Source organism: Ursus maritimus, unplaced genomic scaffold (genome assembly GCF_017311325.1).
Source record: "Ursus maritimus isolate PB19 unplaced genomic scaffold, ASM1731132v1 scaffold_16, whole genome shotgun sequence".
In the NCBI taxonomy this organism is placed as follows: Eukaryota; Metazoa; Chordata; class Mammalia; order Carnivora; family Ursidae; genus Ursus; species Ursus maritimus.
In genome coordinates, this window is record NW_024424008.1 from 10445630 (window position 1) to 10472796 (window position 27167).

Genomic DNA, 27167 nt, shown 5'->3' on the forward strand with positions numbered 1-27167 from the left:
CTTCTGTGCTACTGTGTAACCTTGTGCATAATTCTGTTACTGAACTTTTCATGAAATAATGTTAGTATTTAAATACAGGTTTGAATCTAACAAATTGGAGGTACTTCGAGAACATTATTTATGTGTTGCTTCTTAATAACTGTGTTAAGTATTGAATAGGTAAATGAGTTACCATATGAAGCCATATTAATAAAAAATTAGAGTATATCCTCCTTCTAATGACTCTAATAAATGAGCAGCAAAATTCAGAAGTACTGGTGGTCATTCTGAGGAGCTGCGTGCAGCGTGGACTTCCTTCTAGGTCAGGCCGGCCAGTGCTCTGGAGAAGCCTGGAGAACAGGCAGAGCTGTGAGGGGACTTACTCACTGAGATCGCTAAGGGATCTGTTTCTGTTGGCTTTGGCTGGAGAGGAGCTAGGTCTGTCCCTTTCCCGGCCTTGTCAGGGTGGTGAATTCTAGGCCTGTCATCATCTGTTGAGCCCCTACTTGTGTGTCTGGTGCTTTGGGGTATAGTTCTCTGAGGAAGATTTAGTATCTCATTTTACAGAGAAGGAAACAAACTCAGAGGGCCTAAACAGGTTTCTCCAGCTCACCACACGAGCATGACCTTGTTTGGTTGGTTGGTTTTGTTTGGGTTTTGTTGGTTTTAAGACTGTTGGGGACGCACATAGGTCCTGGCCCTCTTCTCCCCTCATTCACACTCTCCCTGGGTGACCCGGCTGGTGACATGGTTGCTCCTTCCACCTTCACCTCTCCTCTGGGCTCCAGACTGCCACCTGACGTCTGTGCTCACACATCCCGAAGGCATCTCACAGCTGGCACGTCCGTTCGAGTGCGGACTCCCGGTTCTCTTGCCACCCTCGCCCCCATACTGCACTCCTTCGCCCCTGCCAGTCTTCCCCTGCAAGAAAACAGCACGTCATCTGCCCCGTTGTTTGAGGCAGAGATCCAAGAGATGTTCTAGATTCCTCCCTTATCCTGGCCGCTCACCTTCACCCATCAGCAACTCCTGTCACATCTAGTTTCAAACACCTCCCCCTCACGTGTCCCATCTCCATTCTCCATCTCCCAGACCGTCACCTGCAGGCCCCAACGCACCAGCCTCCGGACTGATGTTCCTCCTCCTCTTCTTAGTTTTTCCCTCAGCAAATGGTTCTTGGGTGCACAGGTGCTATTTACAGGTATACCTCATTTTACTGCACTTCACTTTACTGCGCTTTGCAGATAATGTGTTTTTACGAATTGAATGTTTATGGCAACCCAACTTTGAGCAAGTGTGTTGGTGCCATTTTTCCAAAAATATTTGTTCACTTCCTGTCTCAATGTCATGTTTTAGTGATTCTTTCAATATTTCAAAATTTTCATTATGATTATACTTTTTTTTTAAAGATTTTATTTATTTATTTGTCGGGGTGGGGGAAGAGAGAGAGGACAAGCAGGGGGAGTGGCAGGCGGAGGGGGAAGCAGGGTACCTGCTGAGCAAGGAGCCTGACGTGGGGTTCTGTCCCCGGACCCTGGGATCATGACCTGAGCCAAAGGCAGATGCTTTTTTTTTTTTTTTTTAAAGATTTTATTTATTTATTTGACAGAGAGAGAGACAGCCAGCCAGTGAGAAAGGGAACACAAGCAGGGGGGAATGGGAGAGGAAGAAGCAGGCTCCTAGTGGAGGAGCCTGATGCGGGGCTCGATCCCAGGACTCTAGGGTCACGCCCTGAGCTGAAGGCAGACGCTTAACGACTGAGCCACCCAGGCGCCCCCAAAGGCAGATGCTTAACTAACTGAGCCACCCAGGCGTCCCATTATGATTATACTTGTTATGGTGATCTGTGACATTGCTCTCATAATTGTTCTAGGACTCCATGCACTGCACCCATAAAGACGGTGAACTTAATTGATAAATGTTGTATGTGTTCTGACTGCTCCGCCAACCAGCTATTCCCCCACCTCTTTTCCTCTCCTGAGGCCTCTCTCTACTCCCCTGAAATATAACAATACTGAAATTAGGCCAGTTAATAGCCTCTTAAGTGTTGAAGTGAAAGAAAGAGTCACACGCCTCTCTAAATCACAAGCTAGAAATGATTAAGCTTAGTGAGGAGAGCATGTTGAAAGCCAAGATATACTGAAAGCTGGGCCTCTTGCACCGAACAGTTAGCCAAGTTGTGAATGTAAAGGAAAAGTTCTTGAAGGAAATTGAAAGTGCTACTCCAGTGAGCACAAAATGGTAAGAAAGCAAAACAACCTTATTCTGATGTGGAGAAAATTTGAGAGGTCTGGATAAAAGATCAAATGAGGGGCGCCTGGGTGGCACAGCAGTTAAGCGTCTGCCTTCGGCTCAGGGCGTGATCCCTGAGTTCTGGGATCGAGCCCCACGTCAGGCTCTACCGCTATGAGCCTGCTTCTTCCTCTCCCACTCCCCCTGCTTGTGTTCCCTCTCTCGCTGGCTGTCTCACTCTCTGTCGAATAAATAAATAAAATCTTAAAAAAAAAAAAAGATCAAATGAGCTACAACATTCCCTTAAACCAAAGCCTTAATCCAGAGCAAGGCCCTAACTCTCTTCAATTACTTGAAGGCTGGGAGGCATGAGGAAGCTGCAGAAGAAAAGCTGAAGTTAGCAGAGGTTGGTTCATGAGGTTTAAGGAAAGAAGCATGTTCATGAGATTTAAGTGCAAGGTGAGGCAGCAAGTACTGATGGAGAATCTTCAGCAAGTTATTCCGAAGACCTGGTGAAGAGAATTAATAGAGGTGGCTACACTAAACAACAGATTTTCAGTGTAGCCGAAACAGCCTTCTTATTGGAAAAAGGTGCCTTCTAGGACTTCACAGCTAGAGAAGTCGATGCCTGGCTTCACAGCTTCAAAAGCTAATGCTGCTGGTGACTAACTTGAAGCCAATGTCATTCACCATTTTGAAAATCCTAGGGCCCTTAAAAGTTGTGCTTAATCTACTGTGCCTGTGCTCTGTAAACGCAGCAAGAAAGCCCTGAATGGCAGCACATTTGTTTACAGCATGATTTCATGAATATTTTAAGCCCACTGTTGAGATCTGCTCAGAAGAAGATTCCTTTCAAGATATTACTGCTCATTGACAATGCACCTGGTCACCCAAGAGTTCTGATAGAGATGTACAATGCAATTAATGTTTTTGTACCTGCTGACCCAACATCCATTCTGTAGCCCAAAGGCATCAAGGAGTCATTTCAAGTTTCTAGTCTTACTATTTAAGAAACACATTTTGTAAGGCTGTAGCTGCTGTGGATAGTGATTCCTCTGCCGAATCTGGGCAAAGTCAATTGAAAACTTTCCAGAAAGGATTCACTATGCTAGATGCCATTAAGAACATTCGTGATTCATGGGAAGAGGTCAAAATATCAATATTAACAGGAGTTTGGAAGACTGATTCCAACCTTAATAGATGACTGTGATGGGGTCAAGACTTGAGTGGAGGGAGTAACTGCAGATGTGGTGAAAATAGAAAGAGAACAAGAATGAGAAGTGGAGCCTGATGACGTGACTGAACTGCTGTAGTCTCATGAGAAAACTTGAACGGAGGAGCAGTTACTTCTCATGCATGGGCAATGAAAGTGGTTTCTTGAGAAGGAGCAGGAATCTACTCCTGGTGAAGATGCCGTGAAGATGGTTGAAATGACAACAGAGCATTTAGAATATTACGGAAACTTGGTTGATAAAGCAGTGGCAGGTGAGAGGATTGATTGTATTTTTGAAAGAGGTTTTACTGTGAGTAAAATACTGTCAAACAGCATCACTTGCTACAGAGAAATCGTTCATGAAAGGGAGAGTCAATCAATCAATGCAGCAAATTTCAAGGTAGTCTTATTTTAAGAAATTGCCACAGCCACCCCAGCCTTCAGCAACCACCACCCTGCTCAGTCAGCAGCCATCGACACTGAGGCAAGACCCTCCACCAGCACAAAGATGATGACTCACTGAGAGCTCAGATGATGGTTACATTTTTAAGCAATAAAGTATTTTTTAATTAAGGTATGTATATATTTTTAAAGACATGATGCTATTGTACACCTAATAGATGGTGGTATAGTGTAAACATAACTTTTATATGCATTGAGAAACCAAAAGATTCATTTGACTTGATTTAGTGCGGTACTTGCTTTATTGTGGTGGTCTGGAACCAAACTTGCAATTATCTCTGAGGTATGCTTGTGCCATTATCACCCCATTGTGTTAATTAGATGTCTTCCTGGTTTATTTAAGTCTGCAACTTGATATATTTTTGAGGTCTTTTGGTTTTCAAAACCAAAATGATTTATAATCTAATTGAAATAACTGTAAACAAATTAGAGTCTTCATGCTTTCCTTTCCATCAACAGAATCCAACATGGCGGAGTCTCGATTTTGGAATAATGCCAGACCGTCTTGATACATCTGTGTCTTGTTTTGTGGTGAAGATATGGGGTGGAAAGGAGGACATCTACCAGCTTTTGATTGAATGGAAAGTCTGTTTGGATGGGCTGAAATACTTGGGTCAGCAGGTAATTTTTAGACTGTAGCTTTGAGTATTTGTCTTCTCTAAACCTACCCAACCTTTCTGCATATTCTTTAGATTCTACATTTCCTATTATAGATAACTTTTATGATTGGCTACTTAATTATAGAAGTTTTGAGTCATTGCCAAGTTTAAAAAATAATTTTTAACTGAAGAAACTTATGAGGAAGCACCCTAAGCCTGTTAATTTAAGAGGAATTTTTTTTTTTTTGTGAGAAAGAATATGCTTTCCCATAGCATTCTGCTTCTTCTGTTTTATTGGGTCTAAAAATTAAGTTGCAAATAGGGAACATACTATTAAACACTTCTCTTATGACCAGTAAAGTTGGATTATTTCAGGAAGAAGGAGAGCTACTATTTATTTTTAATTTATTTTTAATTAATTTTTTTTTTTTTTGAGAGCTACTGTTTTTGGAGCACGGGGCTGACAAATGCCTGGCTTGCATACTATTACCAAGCCCCTATGAGTGACGTAGCTTTAGGATCATAGCACTCTTCTAGCTGAGCTGAGAAGTAGCTCCATAATCCCTTTGGACACAGTGTTCTGGGATGCAATTAGCAACATATTAGAATTGCTGTTGATATGAAACCTATTTACCATCCCTAGACATAGGTTATTATACTTAGTATTTATTTATTTATTTATTTGTTTATTTATTTATTTATTTATTTATTTTAAAGATTTTATTTATTTATTTGACAGAGAGAGACAGCCAGTGAGAGAGGGAACACAAGCAGAGGGAATGAGAGAGGAAGAAGCAGGCTCCCAGCAGAGCAGGGAGCCCGATGCAGGGCTCAATCCCAGGACCCTGGGATCACGCCCTGGGCCAAAGGCAGACGCTTAACAACTGAGCCACCCAGGTGCCCCATAAACTTAGTATTTATAACAGCCTTGTGAAAGTTGGTATTAGTGCCCTTATTTTCCAGATGGGAAAATTGAACCGCAGAGAGTTTAAGTAACTACTCAAGATCACACTGCTAGGTGGAGCTAAGATTTAAATCTAGGCCTGGCTGACTTACAGTATCATTCTTTGTGCTGGACCATACAGATATATACATGTAGTCCCTGTTTACCATTTACCTACCTTGGAATAAATGCTGTGTCTATTTGTGATACCTGTGGGATACTGTTAAAGATAACTCCAAAATGTTAGTCATATATGTGAATATTCTTGGTGTTTCTTAATACTTATTCAATATAGACTTTCTGGTATATTTCTTTTATTTATTTATTTATTTATTTATTTATTTATTTATTTACTTTATTATTATTATTATATTTAGAGAGAGAGAGCATGTAGGTGAACAGGGGTGGGGGGTTGAAGGGCCAGAGGGCAGAGGGGGAGAGGGAGAGAGAGAAAGGGAGAGAGAGAAGGGGGGAGAGAGAGAGAATCTTAAGCAGGCTCCACACCCAGTGCAGAGCTCGACATAGAGCTCGATCTCATGACCCTGAGAAAATGACCTGAGATGAAATTGAGAGTCGGACACTTAACCAACTGAGCCAAAAGGGATTATGGAGCCAAAGGGATTATGGAGCTACTTCTCAGCTCAGCTAGAAGAGTGCTATGATCCTAAAGCACCCCTGCTTTATTTCTTTCAAAGAAACAATTTAATTCTACGTATTTTTTTCAGATTAAAAAAACCGTTCTGTCCTCATTTTGCTTACCATATACTTTACTTTGTGTCTTCCTATAGTGACCAGAACAATGCATGTAATAGATACTTTCCATAACTAAATTCTAACTGCTGTAGATTCTTAATCTTTTTTGTTTTTATATTTTTCCTTCCGTTTTAGGACTGGTCTCAATGAAAATTTATAAAATAATGACTTTTGGCCTAGGGCCTTTCTCCTCTCTTTCAGTATGAGATACTTGTTGCCTTTTGGCTGGCCAGCCAGAGTCCTGCACTGAGGTGGATACTTTTTTTGTCTTCCCACATACCGTAGTTGGCTCTCTGTGGACAGACTATGGGTACTGAGCATTTATCTTTCTTCTGAAAGTATCTAAATTTTAATGGTGAATGATGCTTCTTAACATTAGAGTTGTATGGCTGTAGTCTGGTCGGGGAGTTTTTGACCGAAGAAAATGGCCTTCATGGTTTTCAACATATTCCTTAGGTAGTGATTTTCTTGAAATACCCAACTGTATTATGTCAAACCTGCCCTGATGTCAGAGAGTCAGCTTTCGGGTGTCTTCTTACAAAGCTGGTTGTGTCGGTATAACGGAGAACAAGAGAAAGAGAAAACGTGTGTTTTAAGCCAATTAGAAACTAATTGTAGACTGTCAAAACTCACCTACAAAATAGATATAACAAGTAACATACTACTAGGAAATTAGATAAAATAAAATTACAAATTTTCAGAGGAAAGCAAGATTAAGATATATCAGGAGAATAGCCAGAATTACTTAGGTTCATTGATTGATCATCTGTTTTCTACCAGGCATTATTCTTACTGTTAAGGATCCAGAGAAGGATAAGACAAGATCCTTAGACTTGGTAAACTGATGATTGGTGAATATCTGCATAGACCTGCATAGTATCATACTGTTTTGATTACTATAGCTTTGTAATGTAATTTGGAAGAGTATATGAAAGAGGTGTTTAGACAAGTCTGGATAGAGTCAGGGAGGGCTGACTTTTGAATGAAACTTTTTTTTACATCAGGTTTGTTGAGGTATAATGTATATACAATGAAATTCACGCTTTTAAGGTATGTGGTTCAGTGAGTCTGACAAAGGTATAAAGTCTGGTAACCACCACAATGAATAATGCTGCTGTGAATATTTAAATATAGGTCTTTATGTTGACATATGTTGTCATTTCTCTTGAGTAAATACGTAGGAATGGAATTTTTGGGTCTAGTGGTAGGTGTATGTTGAAATTTATAAGAAGCTGCCAAGTTGTTTTCCATTCTGGTGGGTTTTAGCCATTCTGATGGATTTGAAGTGGTATCTTGTTGTGATTTTATTTTTTAAATTTTAATTACCTGGTGTTCATCACAACAAGTGCACTCCTAATCCACATCACCTATTCACCCATCCCTCACCTACCTCCCCTCTGGTAACCACCAATTTTTTCTCTGTAGCTAAGAGTCTGTTTCTTGGTTTGTCTCTCTCTCTTTTTCCTCCCCTTTGCTTGTTTGTTTCATTTCTTAAATTCTACTTATGAGTGAAATCATATGGTATTTATCTTTTTCTGATTGATTTATTTCATTTAGCATTATACTGTCTAGCTCTATCCATTTCATTGCAAGTGGCAAGATTTCATTCTTTCTTATGGCTGAGTGATATTTCCGTGTGTGTGTGTGTGTGTGTGTGTGTATGTATAGTGTGTGTGTGTATATATATGTATAGTGTGTGTACACATCTTCTTTATCCATTCATCAGTCGATGGACACTTGGGCTGCTTCCGTATCTTGGCTGTTGTGAATAAAGCTGCTTTAAACATAGGAGTGCATGTAAATACATAGGGGTGTATTTGAATTAGTGTTTTTGTATTATTTGGATAAATACTTAATAGTGTAATTGCTGGACATAGGGTAGTTCTATTTTTAACTTTTTGAGAAAATTTGATACTGTTTTCCACAGTGGCTACCCTAGTTGGCATTCCCACGAACAGTGCACAAGTGTTTCTTTTTCTCCACATCCTTGCCAACACCTGTTGTTTCTTGTGTTCTTGATTTTAGCCTGAGAATTGTGATATCTCATTGTAGTTTTGATTTGCATTTCCCTGATGGTAAATGATGATGAGCATCTTTTCATGTGTCTGTTGGCCACCTGGATGTCTTCTTCGGAGAAATATCTGTTCATGTCTTTTGCCCATTTTTAAAATTGGATTATTTGCTTTTTGGGTATTGAGTTTTATAAATTCTTATATATTTTGGATACTAACCCTTTATTGGACGTGTCATTTGCAAATACCTTCTCCCATTCAGAGAAGTTGCCCTTTAGTTTTGTTGATTGTTTCCTTGGCTGTGCATAAGCTTTTTATTTTGACATAGTCCCAATAGTTTATTTTGGCTTCTGTTTCTTTGTCTCAGGGGACCTATCTAAAAAAAAGTTGGTGTCGCCAATGTCAGAGAAATTACTGCCTGTGCTCTTTTCTAGGATTTTTATGGTTTCAGGTCTCACATTTAGGTCTTTAATCCATTTTGAATTTATTTTTGTGTATGGTGTAGGAAAGTCCAGTTTCATTCTCCGTATGTGGCTCTCCAATTTTCCCAACACCATTTGTTGAAGAGACTGTCTTCTTCCCATTGGATAGTCTTCCCTGCTTTGTCGAAGATTAATGGACCATAGAATTGTGGCTTTATTTCTGAATATTCTATTCTGTTCCATTGATCTGTGTGTCTGTTTTGTGCCAGTACCATACTGTTTTGATTACTGCAGCTTTGTAATATAACTTTAAGTCTGGGATTGTGATGCCTCCAGATTTGCTTTTCTTTTTCAAGATTGCTTTAGCTATTCAGGATCTTTTGTGGTTCCATATAAATTTTGGGGTTGTTTGTTCTATTTCTGTGGAAAATGCTATTGGTATTTTGACAGGGATTTCATTAAATATGTGGATTGCTTTGAGTAGTAAAGACATTTTAACAATATTTTTTCTTCCAATCCATGAGCTTGGAATTTGGAATGTCTTTCCATTTCTTTGTGTTGTCTTCAATTTCTTTCATCAGTGTTTTATAGTTTTCAGAGTACAGGTCTTTCACCTCTTTGGTTAGACTTATTCCTAGATATCTTATTATTTTGTAAATGGGATTTTTAAAATTATTTTTAAAAAAGATTTTATTTATTTATTTGATAGAAAGAGGGAAGGAGGGAGGGAGAGAACAAGCAGGGGGAGGGGAGAGGGAGAGGAAGAAGCAGACTGCTGATGCAGGGCTCTGTCCCAGGACCCCGGGATCATGACCTGAGATGAAGGCAGATGCTTAACTGACTGAGTCACCCAGGTGCCCCTGGGATTGTTTTCTTAATTTTTCTTTCTGCTGTTTCATTATGGGTATATAGAATCTTGTGATTTTAATTTAAATTTATCTAGTGATGAAGTCATGTTGAGTGGTAAAAAAAAATGTTTATTTGTCATCATTCTCTCTCTTGCCCCTTTTTTGGTAAAGTGTTTATTAGATCTTTTGCCCACTTTTTATTTGGCTGTTTGAATTCTCATTATTGAGTTGTAAAATTTCTGTATGTATTCTGGTTATGAGTCAGTTCTTTATAAGATAGTATTTTCTGAGTATTTTTTGCCAGTTTGCGGCTTGTCCTTTTTTTTTTTTTTTTTTTTTAATGTTTTGTTTATTTATTTGACAGAGAGAGAGAGAGAGCATACAAACAGGCAGAGCGGCCAGCTCGGGATGCTGGGATCGTGACCTAAGCCGAAGGCAGATGCTTAACTAACTGAGCCACCCAGGCGCCCCTTGTCCTTTTATTTCTTTAAGTGTCATTTAAGTAACAGAAGTTTATAAGTGTTAAAGTCCACTGTATTGGTTTTTTTCTTTAATGTTTCATACTTTTTGCGTCTTATCTAAGACATCTTTGCCTAATCCAGGGTCATGAAGATTTTCTCCTGTGGGGTTTTTCCTTTAGAAGTTTCATAGTATTAGGTTTTACTTTTATGTCTGCGTTCATTGTGGATTAACTTTTATTTAAAGTGTAAGGTTCATTGTTTTGCAGATGGATGAACATTTGTTCCTGTACTCTGTTGTAAGAACTATTATTTCTCCATTGAATTACCTTGTTATCTTTGTTGAAAATCAGTTGTTTAAAATAATTTGTGTGGGTCTGTTTCTGGACTCTATTCTATTTCATTGTTCTACATGTCCGTCTTTATGCCAATACCACATTATCTTGAATACCATAGCTTTATACATCATGAATTCAGTTAATATGAGTCCTCCAACTTTGATCTTTTTTTCAGAATTGTTCTGGCTATTTTAGATTTTTTGCCTTTACATATACACTTTAGAATTAATTTGTCAATTCTACAAAAATCTGAGAAAAATTGGGGAGAATTGACATCTTAATAATATTGAATGTTTCAATCTATGGACATGGTATAGCTCTCCATTTGTGAAGATCTTTGATTTCACCCATCAGTGTTTTGTAGTTTTAAGCATACAGGTCTTTCACATATTTTGGTTAGATTTGTACCTGTGGATTCCATGTTTTTTTATGCTAGTTTAAATGCTATTCATTTAAAAAACATTCCCATTTCCAATTGTTGTTGCTAATATATAGAAACATTTCTGTATTGAGAATGTATTCTGTGACCTTGCTAAACTCATTTATTAGATCTAGTATTTTTGGTAGTTCCTTTTGAAGATTGCTATGTAGGCAGTCATGTCTGTGAACACATGGTTTAATTTCTTCCTTTCTAATGAATATGTCTTTTTCTCTTTTTCATATCATTTCATTGGTAAGACCTCAGGACAATGTTGAGCAGAAGTGAGTAGAGTGGGCATCCTTGTTTTGTTACTGATGTTGTGTTAAAGTATTCAGTCTTTCATTATTTATTAAGTATAATATTAGCTGTAAATTTTGTAGACACTTTATCGGGGTCAGGAAATTTCCTTTCATAATTTATTATGTTTGCTAGTATTTTATTAAGGCTTCTTTCATCTGTGTCCATGGGAGATATTGGTCTGTACTTTTCTTGCATTGTCCTTGTCCGGTTTAAATGAGAGTAATGCTGGTCTTGTAAAATGAATTGGGAAGCCTTTACTCTTCTCTTTTCTGGAGGAATTTGTGTAAAGTTGGTATTATTTATTCTGTAGATGTTTGGCAGAATTCTTCAGTGAACCCATCTGGGTGTTAAGATTTCCCTGTGGGAAAGTTTGAATGTATGACTTCTGTTACTTTATTAGATATGGGGCTATTTAGGTTATCTGTGTCTTCTTACGTGAGCTTTGATAGTTTGTCTTCCAAAGACTTTGTCATTTTCACCTAAGATTTCAAATCTATTAGTATAAACGTTTCCACAATATTACTATATCCTTGTAACGTATATAGGCTATATAATGATCCTTTCCTCTTTCATTCTTGCTATCGGTAATTTCTGTCTCCTCTCTTTCTTCTCTTGGTCACTCTGCTTAGAGATTTATCTATTTTCTTAGGTTTTCAAATAACTAGTGTTTGGTTTCATTGATTATTGTTATTGCTTTCAGTTTCATTGATTTCTGATTTTATCCATATAATTTTCTTTCTTTTGCTTGCTTTGGGTTTACTTTGTTCTTCTTTACTAGTAAGGTAGGATTTTTGCATTACTGTTTTGAGACTTCTCTTTTCTAAAGTAAGCATCTACTAAATTTTCCTCTAAGCCTTGCTTTAACTGTGACTCACAAACTTTGATGTTGAATTTTCATTTTTATTCAATTCAAGACATTTTCTAATTTCCCTTTTATTTCTTCTTGATCCATTGGTTATTTAGAGGTAGAGTGTTTAATTTTCAAACGTTTGTGGATTTTGCAGGTATCCTTCTTTTGTTGATTTCTATTTGAATTCTTTTGAGTTTAGAGTAAATAGTTTGTATGATTTCAATCCTTTCAGCTTTTTTGAGGTATATTTTATGGCCTAGAATATAGAATCTCTTTTTTGATGAATGTTTCCTATACATGTGATGTTTATTCTGTTGTTGTTGAATGGAATGTTTTGCAGATGTCAGTCAGGTTAAATTGATTGATAATCTTGAGTGAAATTTGGGTGATATGTTGGATTTAGCCAGACGAGATGGGGGTAGGCACAGAAGTATGATATAACGGAGCATAATCTGATTCATTCATTTTTCCTTGAGGAAACTAGAGTCCAGAGTGATGATGCAACTTAGATATTATTATTTTTAAACTGTCTTCCTGAAAATGGAAAATAATATTAATCTTTTGTGTTTTTTTCTAGGACTTGATAGTTTTTAAAGCACTCTTACAGACTAATTGGATTATGTTTTCTTTGAGATCAGAGAATGTATAGTATGTTTCTGGATCCCTTGTAGTTCAGAAATAGCCCTTCTGTAGCAATCTGAAGAAGTATTTGTGGAAAATGTATGTGAATGATTGTGCCTGTTATCTCGTGTGATGATTTTGTGAGCCCTTTGACTAAACCAGGAAGCACTCAATTGATTACCTGGTCTTAGGATAAATGATATGTTTTCTGCTGGCTTGTTAGTTTAGTCAGCCTGTTTCTCAGCATTGAAGTAGGTCCTGTTGTAACTGTCATGCCCTAATCATAATAGAACTTAATGGAAGGAGAAGAACTGATAGTGTGTTTTTCTCTTCTCTTAGATTCATGCCCGCAACCAAAATGAAATAATTTTTGGGCTGAATGATGGCTACTATGGTGCTCCATTTGAACATAAGGTAAGAGGATTTTCCTAATGCTGTTTAGTGTAGCTGTGCCGTGACATGTAGTGTAAAAAGCTCTGTGCAAATAGAATCTTGTTTTAAGTATCACTGTGTGTTTATTTAGTGTGGCTTAAGGTGAATGTTTTTTAGAGTGAAGACTTGATTTGTAACCACCCCAATTTCTCTTTTCTAAATCCAGATTATTAATTTTCCTGAGAGAAAATCTGGGCTTTTTGCTCTTAATGTATGTAATTCTTTGGAGGGTCAAAACAGATTGTGTAAGACTGATGAATCACAGATCTGTAACCCTGAAACAAATAATACATTATATGCTAATTAAAAAAATAGAAAAAAAAACGGAATGGTGAATTTTGGTTAAGTGCTGTACAATTTTATTAAATATTTCAGATGCCTTTTGCACTTTGAGTAAATTTAAGAAACTGTGAGTCAGGTGACATTATAGTCAGTGCTATCTCTGTATCTACAGGCAATTAGAGAAAGGAAAGGGAAGCGAATTCATATTTACCAAGTACCTACTATCTGTGTTACTATGCCAGGTGATTCATGTTCTTTATCCCACTTAATGCTAGCCACAAGCCAATGAGGTGAGTTTTCTATATTGCTTGCTCTTAGTGATCACATTGCTTCATAATTCTTGGTTGTGTGAAATGCTATTGCTAGAATGCTCCATTCATTCAACAGCTAATTATTGAGTACCTGCTGTTTATCAGCCATTGTGCCCTCTCTGTAAATGCTAAAGGTACGTTGGTGAGCAAATGGATATTTTCCAGCAGGAGTGTGTGGAAGAGACAAGCATGGAGGAATATATATAAACACAAATGGTGGTAATGCTGTAAGAGCATGTAGTGAGGCCATTACCTATAGTCTAGGGACTCAAGAAAGACCTTTCTGAGAATTAGACTTTTAAGGCTACAATCCAGAGGATGAGTGGAAGTGAACCAAGTGCAGGGAGTGGGGGCTGATGGGGAGAGTGGTCTAGCAGAGGAGGTTGGCACGTTCGAAGCACGTGAAGTGGAAAGGCACGTGGTGGGTTTTAGGAACTAAAGGAAGGTCAGAGTATTGAGGAAGAGTGATACCAGATGAGGCTGGACAGGAAGGCAGGGATCACATCAAATAGATCCTTTTAAAGGATTTTATCCTAAGAGCAATGGATTGTGTTCAAGGATTTTTAGCATGGCAGAGATATAATCTGATTTGTATTTTAACAATTTCACTATGTCCGTAGTAAAGACTGATTGTAAAAGAGGCAAGAATATGTGCGGAAAGACAGAAAGGAGGATCATGTAGTATATTAGGTAAGAGATGCTGATACTTTGGAACAGGGTTTGGCAGAGTAGAGAGAAGGTGGATTTACGAAAGTTTTAGGAGGTAAAAATCATTAGGACCTGGTATGCTTCGAATTTAGGGTATAAGGAAAAAGAAGGTGTTAAGGATGACTTCTGGGTTTCTGGCTTGGGTAATGTAATGGGATGGATAAATGTTCCAGGCACTGGGAGAACTAAGGGACACTGAAAAAAGACCGGGTTTGGTGGAGGCAGAGATTGAGGGTTGATATTTGATCATATGGTCTTTGAGATGCCTTCAAGATACCCATGTGCAGGTGGAGTTCAGAGGAGAGAAGTGGGTTAGAGATATAAATGTGGGGCCAATGGCACATAGTCACTGAAATGATGAATTCAGGCTAGGGATAGGATATACAGTGAGGAAAAAGGGGGTTTAATAACCAAGCCTTGAGTACTTCCACTTTTAAGGGCCAAATAGCGGTGGAGGCATTAGAAAGGTTGACTGAGAAGGATTGATGAGAGATGTATAAGGAAAAGAGTGTGGAGTCTCATAGGATCTCAGAGGCCAAAGAAAAAGATTTTTGCTTTGGTTTGGTTTTGGCTTTTAAGGGGTGGGAGTGGTCAAATAAGATGAAGACTGAAAATTGCCCATTGGATTTGGCAAAATGGAAGGTAGTCTAGGTGACTGCATCAAATTCAATTCAAGCTCTGATAAACATTTTAAAAAAATTCGTTTTAAAGCCCTTATATTCTGAGTTCCTAAAGTTTATCAACACTCTGTATACCTTTGACATAAGACATACCATTTTATAACTCTTTTTTTTCCGTTGTTGTATAGATCCTCTAATCTGTGAGCTTCTCGAGGACAGATTTGTATATATAATTTTGAATTCCCAGTAGCTATCACAGTTCTTGAGACATGGTATTTGCTTAGTAAAAGTGTTTGATTTAATAAGAGAATTATGGGACTGCTGCTGTTTTTGTTTCCAGTGTCCCATTTATAGGGTTAACCATCCTGACCCTGTTGAGGGATTTAGTTCCTCTTGCAGCTGGTAACTAGCCCACCATCTAGCACAGTGTCTGGTACACAGTAATAATATTAAAGCGAATATTTATTGAACATTGCTGTGTATCAAACACTTTTAAGAGCTTTATATCTGTTATTCTATTTAATCTCCCTAGGAATTGGGTAGTCAGATGCTATTAGTAATTGAGATTTTGGATAGCCAATGACTAATACTCCTTTCTTCTTCCCCTGAGTTTGGAACAAGTTTAGAAATAAGACAGGTGATAAATGGAGATCGGAATGTTGGCTTTATTACTAATAAAATTAATTGGCAAATGTGGCTTAAATTCTACAACTGAAAGAGCTGGATATACTTCCTCCCAAATTGAACCTTCCCCAAAAACCAGCAAAACAAGCAAAACAGGGATCTTCCCCTTACAGGGACAAAGACTAATCGCCCAAGCCAAAAGCCGAATTCATGTGTGCTGTAGCCAGGTTGTTCTTGACTGGGAGGGAACCTGGAAAGAACCGAGGCCATGCTCTGTTTCATCTCCCAAGCTCAGCAGTCAGATATGTCCTCTGCCTGTCCTGGAGAGGAATGAGTGAAGGACACAGAGAAACTGGAAATGTTCTTTTTAGGACCTGGGAAATAGAGTGGGACATTTTTTTTTTTTAAGATTTTTATTTATTTATTTGACAGAGAGAGAGCACAAGCCAGGAGAGTGGCAGGCAGAGGCGGGGGAGAAGCAGGCTTCCTGCTGAGCAGAGAGCCTAATGTGGGGCTCGAGGAGTGGGACATCTTTTGCCTGTGTGGAAACATGAGTGCAGAGTGTTCCCCCTGATGATGATGATGATGATGATGATGATAATGATGATGATGATGATAATAATGACAATAATAATAATAGCTGATGTTCAGTGAGTTAATAATAATGCCAAGTACTGTTCTAAGTGCTTTACATAATTTACCTCATTTAAACCTCACAATTGTCTTTTTATAGAAGAGGAAGCCTGCACACAGAAGTTAAGTAACTTTCTCATGATTACAGAGCTCCTAAGTAGCAGAGCTGGGATTCAAGACCAAATGGTCAATAAAAGTTTATTGAATATATATTATTGTAATAAGTGGTATATTTTAGTCTATAGTCCTTCAGTTAGTGAGTTTTACAAATTTATAAGTCCAGCCTTACCTTTCCCCTGTACCAGTTTTCAGATGAACATCTGACATATGTTTGAGCCTTAAAAAGTGTGAGTTTTCCTTTTTAAAGAAAGCCATAAACAATGTTTCCAGTCAAGATGTCCTTGCAAGTGCACACTTTTGAGACCCTCCACTGCACCAAACAAAAAGCAATGATTGGTTTAAAAACAAACACCCCGAAGCCCAAAAAACAAAAACAAAACGAAAAAACCCTAGTGATTGGTGAAATCAGCGAAATTTAAAGAGACATACTTTGCTAAATCAAACTAAAAGCAAGAAAATTAAACCTATCTGGAACAGAAATGGAGTAGGTAGGACTCTCCCTATTACGGAAAGAGACTGAAAAAAAGACATCTTAGAGAAACTGCAGATGCTTAACGTTAATTTTAAAAGGAGAAATCTTAAAAATGAGTGGAGAGAAAGGAGATATTTCCTACAAATTAGACTGACAGCAGACTTTGCAAAAGTAACAGTTGATGCAAGGAGAAATAATCCTCAGAGTGCGATTAACTATTAAATGTATAATTCTATTTCTAGTAAACCTTCAGTCAAGAGCAAGGGGGAAAGAGGAACAATTGTAAAGACACACAGATTGAGAATTTACTGTCCACAGACCCTTTATCTACACTGAATAGTGGAGGTAGAGAAGTGATCCCAAAGGGAAGATGTGGGAGGTAAAAGCAGGTTACAGCAAGACACATAAAAATGGGTACAACGTTAGTGAGTGCAGTTAACTACTGACAGCAAACTAACATGCAAACAAACACTTAATATGTAATAAGTTATATGTTTTAAGGTAAAAACAAACTAGACCATTGCTATTCAAAGTATAGTTTGTGGACCAGAGCTAGTCTAAGAACTGTCACTAGTCTGTGGTGAGCCAAGTATAAAAAGTGAGAGTAAATGTTTCAAAACTTTTATGGCAATTTGACATTATTGTGCCTTTTTATTGTATTTTACAAAAGTATCAATTCGCAGTGGATTGAAGGAAAAGCAACTGGTCCTTGGCCACAGAGCGTTTGAGAAGCACTGCTCTAGACAACAATAATGAGGTGAGGGAGGGTGTGTAAAGAGTCAAGACTCATTGACTCACTGATCTGTTTGGGAGGAGGATAGAAAACGACTTCAGAATTTGTTAGAAAAATTTGTGGTCAAGCGTGCATGTTAAAAGTGTGAGGGTATCTAGTAGAGATCAGAAACCAGAGGAAAAAAAAATATAAAATATACATATATATATATATATGTATATATATTTTTTATTATGATATGTTAGTCACCATACAGTACATCCTTAGTTTTTGATGTAGTGTTCCATGATTCATTGTTTGCGCATAACACCCAGTGCTCCATGCAATACATGCCCTCCTTAATACCCACCACCGGGCTAGCCCATCCCCCCATCCCCCTCCCCTCTAAAACCCTCAGTTTGTTTCCCGGAGTCTGTCGTCTCTCATGGTTCATCTCCCTCCCTGTTCCCCCCGCTTTCATTTTTCCCTTCCTTCTGCTAATGAGAGAATATATATTTTTAAGTAGCAGAGGAAAAAAAGGGTTAGGTTTAACCTTAGGGTTAGACTTAGACTTTGTCGACTAATAGGAGGGAGGAAAGACAACAAATGGTAAACAAAAACATGTAGTAGAGTGGTAGAAATAAGTCCAAATGTATTTGTAATGACAGTAATTGCAAGCAGGTATCATGTCTGTGTTGGGCGTATTTCATAAAGGATTTTATAAAATGCTAAAGTAACAAGGCTTTGAGAACAGGATTGTGTTTTAAGAATGTATGTACACTAAGAGTTGTGGGGCGATATGGAAGCACATTTTAAAGCAGCTTTATAAATAGTGACTAGAATTTTTGTTGCCCAGTTCTTAGGCATTCTCCTTGTTTTACATTAATTGTAACCAGAAACACTGTTACTATTACTGCTGGTGACTATGTTGCTGTTAACCCTTCCTCTGTCCATGTTACTTAAAGTGCCTTCAGCCACTGTGGGTCGAAAAGCTGAAATTACTTATTTGCTCAGAACTCTTACATCTTTGTTCATCTGCTTCTTGAAAAGCTTTACTCGTGTCTGTCGAGTTTTTAGGAACCTGGTCTATCTTCAACTACGTAGGACAATGGACAAGTAGTTCAGTCTCGCTACCAGGAGTGTGTTTGGAAACTACTTAACACATTAGAAAATCTTTGACTAAAATATGCTGTGGGTTTGAATCCTTTGTTCAGCAACCTCTGCTAACATTATTAGGGAGTGATACGTTCTTGTTAACTTTATGTAGTAAGACTGCATTTATTTGGCATATGAACATGGAACTCTTAGCTTTTCAGCAGCAATGCAGATGAAGAGATGATTGAATAAATGATGAAAATCTTCTGTCTGTATTTGCAAAAGTGATTTTCTTCCATCAATAAATATCAAGTACCTACCATGTGCCCATTATTAAACTAAGTAGTTTGGGATACAACAGTATTAGATGCAGATTCACAAACATTTATTTCTTTAGGTGAGATAAAACACGATACATTCCAGAAGAGCTCCAGTTTACAAATGGATTTAGTTTGAAAAATTGTTTTTGGTGTCCGTTATTTGGGTCTTGCGGATAGCATAGGTGAGTTATAGCAGAACTTTAAATAATCTGAAGAGCGCCTTAGGAAGAGCTGCTCTTTTTAACGTTTGGAGACTATGGAGAACCAGAGAGGAACACTGGTGTGGCTCGAAGTTGGAGTGGATGAAGGTTGGTGAATAAAGCTAGATGTCTGGGAGGAATGTTTTCTAGGTGGATTGAACCTCTAGAATGGCGTTTGGGGGAGCATGAGGAGTGAGAGGCTCTTGGGCCAGCTCCTTGTCCAGTAAGCTGGAAACCTTTCAGATCTCAGTTTAGGGGTTTTACCTTTTATATAGATACGTAAGACTGTCTTTGCCTGAATTGCCTTTCGTCAGCTACTCTTTTTTTTTTTTTTTTTTTTTTTTTTTTTTTTTTTTTTTTTTGCTACTCTTGTTTTTGGGAGGATGCTAACAGCTTACCTGGGTGAGTGTATACTCCTGGTAGTTACGAACACAGGTTTTGGAGTCAGATTGATGTGAGTTTAATTCCAGGCACTTCTGCAACTTACCCATGAGAGAGATCTTGGGCAAATTAAGTCATCTCTGAGTTTCTCTCCTCTTACACGGAGAACAATTTCTATCTCATCGTAAGTTGTTTGGGGATGAAAAGTGATAATGTACAGTGTAAGCCTGGCACATGAATGGAGTTCAGTAGTAAATGGAAACGACTCACTAGGCTCTAAACCCTGGGATAAAGGGATTACCTCTCTAATCCTAGGGCGTTATTGTATCCCTTGCACCGTACCTGGCATACGGTATAGTAGGTGCTCCATAGAAGTTTGTTCAGGAATGATGTCATAGCAATAATTGAGAATAAAAGTCTTGAGGGGATGGTATTATTTCTCTCTCCTACCCTACTTCAACCCTAGCCCCAACGTCTGGAGTTTTATTTTTAAAGATTTTATTTATTCATTTGAGAGAGAGCAAGTGAGAGCATGAGTGGGGTAGGGAGGGTCAGAGGGAGAGGGAGAAGCAGACTCCCCACTGAGCAGGGAAACTGACCCGGGGCTCCATCCGAGGACCCTGGACAATGACCTGAATTGAAGGTAGAGCCTTAACCGACTGAGCCAGCCAGGTGCCTCTCTGGAGTTTTGGGGGATACATATAATTCGTACTGCCGTAATAACTCTACTATGGTTTTGACAAAGTGCAAAAAGCATTAGATTGTTAAGAATTTCTTTCTCAGGGGCGCCTGGGTGGCTCAGTCGTTAAGCGTCTGCCTTCGGCTCAGGGCATGATCCTGGCGTTCTGGGATCGAGTCCCACATCGGGCTCCTCCACTGGAAGCCTGCTTCTTTCTCTCCCATTCCCCCTGCTTGTGTTCCCTCTCTCGCTGGCTGTCTCTATCTCTGTTAAATAAATAAATAAAATCTTAAAAAAAAAAAAAAAAAGAATTTCTTTCTCAGGCTAAAAGTATAGAAGCAATATCTTCAGAGTCCAGTAGATGGCAATGCTTTCTCACTCTAATGGAAAAAAAAAATGAGTAGGAGTAGAATCCAGTAAAAGGATCAAATCTTTTTGGAATGAAATTCTCAGGAGACTGAAATAGCAATTTGGTGATTAATTTCACAAACACAGTCACATAACTTGATCATTTCAAGTACATAGTCAAGCCTAGATTAAATATTTAGGGACAATACCAAGTTTCAGAGTCTGTTTTGAGAGCCTGTACAAATGAAAATTCCTTATTTTATATTTTTCAAGACATGATACTTTTGAAAAGTAGAAAATCTGAATTCTAATCCTATTTAAGGTATTTCCATTTAGTTAACTTTGTAGAACTGAGAAATTAGAAAGATGGTTATTTCCTCTTATTAGTCAAGTGAATGGACACTAACTTGTTTCCAGAGCACGTCCCACACAATACACAAGCTGAACATTCAGAGGTAAGGATTAAATGTCCCAAGTAGCCTACGTTTTAACAATAGGGAAAGGGATATGGTATAATGTTGTCCAGGTCTTTCAGTATATCATCAAGTAAAAGTTGGAAAATCATAAAAATAGACCATTCCTACATATATTCTATTCAGCTTTCCTTGTGCCCCCCCCTCCCGTTATGAAATATAAGAAACAAAGACAATGAATGTTCAGGGGTTGTTTCTAATAGCTGCGTGCTTTGTTATAAAACATTTAGGTATCTGAGCTCAGTTTAAATCCAGGGTAAAACTTTGTTTTTGAATGATTTGAGCTGGTGTGATATCCTAGTAACAGGGTCATTTACATCAGTTAGGTATAGAGCTTTTGAAAGCTACCATTGCCAGTTTTCATTTACTGAGTACCTACTATATGTCAGACAATATACTAGCTATTTCACTTGTTTTTATTTAATCTTGTGTAACAACTCCATGAGGTGGTTATTATCCTCATTTTATAGGTAAAGTACCCTAGAAGAAAACGTTAAACTACTAACCCAAAGTTACATAGCTGGGGGGTAGCAGAACCATGACTTAAACCAGGTCTCCTTTATTCAGAGGGATTTTCTTTTAAACACTATGCTACGTGCCATCTCTACGTTTCTTCCCACTTCATATAGGCTGTTCAAAGTACCAGGTCTCTGTGTTTACGTTTAAGCAGAGATCTCCTCTCTGTGTGTTGTGAGAATCAAATGAGAGGGTACATGGGAAAGTGCTTTGAATGGTATGAAGTGCATTATTGTGCAGACTCTGTGTATGTATTATTGTAGAGTGGGCATGCAATGCCCGTGAGGCCAGCAACCCACTGAAGTCTATAGCGGTTCCACGTATTAGTCACTATATTTGGCTTCTCTCGAGTCCTTTTTTCTCTCTTTCCTCCTTTCTCTTGGATCAAATTAACTTCTGACAGATGTTTGGAAAATCATCTTATCCTGTAATTCATATTTATAAATCCTGCTGCTGCAGTGTGGTCCCCATTCTCCCTCTTCATTGAAGCCAGAAAATAATCTGGGAAAATGCCACGTTTCCTGTTACGAATTTGGAGGATCTTGTCTCCTTAGCACAATTTTTGAGCTTTTCAGAATTTTAATACTGGAAAATTCAAAGCCAGGCATGGTTCTTTGTATAGATGTTTTAGATTCTTGAAAAGTAAACAGAAACAGAGCTCCAGACTTATCCTCACTAGAGGATTCAGAGTTTAAAATTTTGAAAAACTTGTTTTTGCTGTTCTTTCTTGGATTTGTAGTGAGGGCATGCTTGACCTTTGATCCCGCCTCTGATAGTCGAGTTTGGTTTAAATTGTTCTCCAAAGCTGGGAGTCCTTCCTACCCTCTCTCTCTCTCTCCACTAATGCTCATTAGCGTGATACCACTGCTGCCTTCTCTTCTCCTCTCACATGTATAGGATTTTGTGTACGTGTCTTTTCTCGTCTTTGGGCGTAAGCTCCTTTGCACTGAAGTTGTGTCTGACTCACTTCTGTGAGTCTCAGGATTTAGCATAAACTTTGCTTTGTAAATATTTTTCCACGAGCAAACTCAGTCTATTAGGATCACATGGTTCCTGTCTCTACTCTAAAATATACTTTTAGGTTACGTTCGTAGGGGCACCTCCAGTCTCTTGTCATGGAGTAGCATTGATGGCATTTAAGTCCACTTTATACTTGCACAGTGTGACTCTGATTCTGATGCTTTTTTGAGGGTACTTTAAAACACTAAAATGTGAACAAGGATTTCTTTACCCCGTAGAATTTAAAAGAAGGAATCGATTTTTGTTTCAGGATCTGTATACCTTTGCCTAACAGTACTATTCTTATTTCTCATTTGCTTCTCACTATTTTGAGGGAGAGGAGAACTTCCTCTGTGGTCTCAAACCTTAGACCAAATCTGGGGGAATACATATATTTAGTTTTGGTTTAGTGTCTCAGAAGAGGTCTTGCCTTTCCTCCTCAAAAGCTTAGCTTCTGGGCTTCCTCAGAGCTCAGAGGTAGAAGGTACCCAAGGTTTGATGGTGCTTGACAGAGATTCTTGCCCAATTTTTTTCAGTTTAAACTTGGCTGGCAATTAAAAGTGTATTAAGGTCCAAATGAACACATACACATAGGAACACAGGCTGTCTGTTGATTTATCAGGTGGCTATTTTAAGAAAAGTTGTACAAATAAATACTATATTTTAAAATGGATACTGATTGCATCTGAAAATATGCTCAAGTAGTAGAGAGCCATTGTTTTTCCCCTTGCCAGTCATAATTTCTTATTCTACCTAAGTAAGTAGAAAAAAGACTCTTTGCAAAGCTCACTTAATAGTTTTATAAATAACATCTAGAATGCTGTCAGTTCTGCTGAGGAAAGCTTTTGGCGGAGCCTCTAAGCTTTTGTCCTCAGGCTTCCACTTGGGCCTTTTGTCTTCTCCTGAGCACGTTGTGTTTGCCTTCAGATCCCTCCCAAGTCTACCTCTCCTGTCTGTATTTGCATATATCCAGACTTGCTTCAGTTTGCTTGGATGTTTCAGAGACATGCTCACTCTACAAGTCCTAAACTGGCTCAGTTCCCCTCCCCATCTTGAAAAACTTCCTCCTGCTGTGTTCCTTAGTTTAGCGAATGGTACTGCTCTCCATGTACTGTCTCAAGTCAGAACCGGGGAGTCAGCCTGGACCCCTCCCTCTTTTTTGAATGACTGCTTGATGGTGTCTGCTAAATATCTCCTTCGGTCCTGCTTCTTGGAGTATAGCCAGATTTATCTTTCTAAAATGCTGGTCATGTCCCTCTTTTATTTGAATCATTTCAGAGTAATTACTGGCTTGTAAGGTCTTACTGTGTGATCTGGTTCCTGATTTCTAAGCACCCCACCCATAGCTTAGATCTCATTTCCATAGAAAGGCTTTCTGTGATATACCCCTAAATCTGGTTTGGATACCCCTCTTATATGCTCCTGTGGCAGCTTCATTTTCCTCATCACTGACCCTTATCTGTTTATATTCTGATTGTCCGTTCGCTCATCTCTCTTACTAGACTGTAAGGGCAGGGACAGTGTCTGTCTTCATTACTAATTTATTAGACTTAAGGGTGGGGCAGTGTCTGTCTTCATTACTAATTTATTCCTCGTGCTTAGCACTGTGCCTGGCATACAGTAGTAATACATTAATGAGTGAAGCTTCTGTAGCAGCAGATCATTAAACATTCTAATGGGATACATAATGGGATAGCTGGCTATCATCATCTGTATGGCTTGTTACTCAAAATTCTAGATCTCTAGGTTTAAATAGTTTCTGGCCCTTTCTGCATAGACACCAGTCATTTGCAAATAATTATACTTTATTTTAAGATTTTTTATTTATTTATGTGACAGAGAGACAGCCAGCGAGAGAGGGAACACAGCAGGGGGAGTGGGAGAGGAAGAAGCAGGCTCATAGCGGAAGAGCCTGATGTGGGGCTCGATCCAGGTATGCTGGGATCATGCCCTGAGCCGAAGGCAGACGCTTTAACGACTGCGCTACCCAGGCGCCCCTCAAATTATTATACTTTAAATGGAACTCTTTATTTTTCTCTCTGGGCTTTCTTTCCTTTCTAGTTTCCCACATCTTCCTTAACCATTTCCCCATTTATTTGAGCCCCAAGTGTTGCAGTTAGATTTGATTGATTTCTTTCTTTTATCTACTCTATACAGTCGGCCACTAGACTCTTTTGAGGCCTTTGAAGTAAACTCCTATCCATGGCGACTTGTCCATCTCCGTTGCCCTGCATGATCCAAGCTCAGACCGGCACCCCCGTATTAAGGCTGGATTAGTTCTCTGGTGGGCTTATGGACTCTGCTAGTCTCTTTGTATCCACTCTGCCTTATTTACCACTGCCTAATTCATCTTCCTAAGGCACATTTTCATTTTTTATTCCTTTGCTTAGAAGTTTTGTAGAGTGACTTCTCACTGTCTGCTAGATGTGCCGAAATCTCTGACCTGCTTTCCTCCTCCCCATCAGCCTGAATTCAGTCAGTGGTATGTACAGTACTTTTAGTTCTAGCTGCGCTTTTATCTTTTCTCTTTTAGTGTTTGAGCTCTTATAATTATCTCTAGTCCGTGTGGATTTTTAGAATAGGCTGCTAACTGGTGTCTGGACATTCTGCCTTCTCTGATGCATATTTGTCATTACCAGAGGAACTTTCCTTGAATGCATCTCTGATCAATATGCGATATTGTCAGAAAGCTTTCGTGAGTCCTTCTTGCCTGGAGATTGCCTCCACTTTTTAGCATGCCATTCAAGGCTTTCTCTACTCTGGCCCTCCCAACCTACTTATTCAACCCTGTTTTCCACTATTTTTCTCTCCAGGGTTCCAAGTAATTTCCACGTCATTGAAGCTGAACAAATTGGACCACTACTTAATTTTCTCGGAATGCAACTTGTGTTTTCCCACTGTCGTGCTTTGGCTAACGGTGTTCAGACTGTGTGGGACTTTCCGTCACTGTCATTCAACTTTTCAGTACTTCCTAATCTGTCTCAATCACTGCCACCCTGTGGCCTTTCATGTTCCTGTTCCTACTAGATGGAGTCTTTCCCACAGGAATCCCTGTAGCTATTTCTTTTTTAACCTTTCCTCTGGCACCTTTGCAGTTTTTACTTCACTTGGAACCTTAACTGGGCTATCTATATCCTAGTGTACTGGGTTGTATGCTTTTATAAGGGTGGTAGCAATTGCCTGACACCCTGTATGTATTAGGTATTCGATAAATACTGAAATAAATAAGTATGTGTATAATACTGTTTGCTTCATAATCAGTTATCCTGTCAACTGGATTATTTTAGTATAACTTACAATAAAGTTAAGGACAGTCTTGTGACTGTGGTAGCAGCTAAGAACTCTCAAAATGTACAGTAACATACTCTAAAGGTGATTCATCCAGTGACCCACTACAGGGGTAAGCAAACTGTAGTCTAGCACATGGTTTAGTACGGCCTAACAGCTAAGAATCGTTTTCACGTTTGTGAAGAATTTGAAGGAGAAAACAAAGACTGTGCCATAGAGATGACATGTAGCTTGCAAAGCCTGAAAATTTTACTATCTGGCAATTGACAAGAAGTTTGTTGACCACTGATTTAGAAACACACCTGATCATCTGCCTGGAATTACTCCAGCTCACTGGGTATGTGAAATTAATCATCTGTTTCCTTGAACAGTTTAATAGGCGCTCACCCAGGCTGGTGCCTGTTCCCTTCCTTGAAAAAGCATTGTTAGCCCTGGCTTCAGAAGAATTTTGAGTGACTCGTAAATCTCCTTTGGGCTCTTTGGCACTTGGCAGTATCTCACACAGATAACCAGATACAAATGAGCCATTTCTTTCCATTATAATCCTTCATCAGAGGTCTGTCAGGATCACATATGTGGTGAAGTTAGGTGTCATTCAGAACAAGGCTCTTAGCATATTTTAAGAATGTTAATTGCTAAGTGGTGGCTGAGGCAGAAGGGTTTAATAATGTTCTTAAGTTGCCTTAAATGTACATGGACCCAGAATTTTAGAACTGGAAAGGTCTTAGAGATCAAGTGTAGCATGGTCATTAAGAAAATGAGCTGTGGAGCCAGACTGCATGGCTCTTCTACTTAATCCTCCTTGCGTCTCAGTTTCCTCACCTTTAAAGTGGGGATAATAATAGTCCCTGTTTCACAGGGTTCTGCGAAAAATATGTTAACCCTTAACATATGAACATTTAAATTGTTAATATTGACTTGGAAAAGAACACTGCCTGGCATACTGTAAATGCTCATAAATGTTGCTCAGTGTATTGCTGCCATTTTTTATTATTGCTTTTATTACTAGTAGTTTCATCTCATTTTATAGTTAAGGAAACCTAGGCCTAGAGGAGAGTTAAATTGTTTTCCTCACTTCCATGACAGGCAGAGTGGATTAAAACCCAGGATCTTGGCTTTCATTTTGAATTGTCCTTTTCTTGCTATAATGTATTGCTTTTATTTGTATGTTAGTGGGTACGGATGATTTTTTTAATAGAAAAAAATGTGTCCGTCCGCGTTCACTTAGCCTCATGTTTTTGAGGTGCATCCATGTGTAGCACGTGCTAATACTTCTTTCCTTTCTATGGCTAAGAAATACCCCATTGTCTGGATAGATTTCATTTTGTTTAACCATTCCTCCTTGGGTGGATATTTGAGTTGTTTCTACCTTTTGGCTATTGTGAATAGTGTTGGTATGAACATTTGTATGCAAGTATTTGTTCGAGGACCGGTTTTCATTTCTTTTAGGTGTATACCTCGGAGTGGACTGGCTGGGTCATATGGTAATGTTTGACTTTTTGA

General features: G+C 38.7%; 1 protein-coding gene across 2 annotated transcripts in view; it reads left to right on the forward strand.

The window, feature by feature from the left end:
* Positions 1-27167, forward strand: part of UVRAG (UV radiation resistance associated) — a 294465-nt gene that overhangs the window by 46492 nt on the left and 220806 nt on the right. For both annotated transcript variants that reach the window (XM_040630863.1, XM_040630862.1), the window contains exons 4-5: positions 4346-4507; positions 12791-12865. In XM_040630863.1, coding sequence (XP_040486797.1) covers positions 4346-4507; positions 12791-12865 — 237 coding nt within the window. The remainder of the gene's footprint in view (positions 1-4345; positions 4508-12790; positions 12866-27167) is intronic.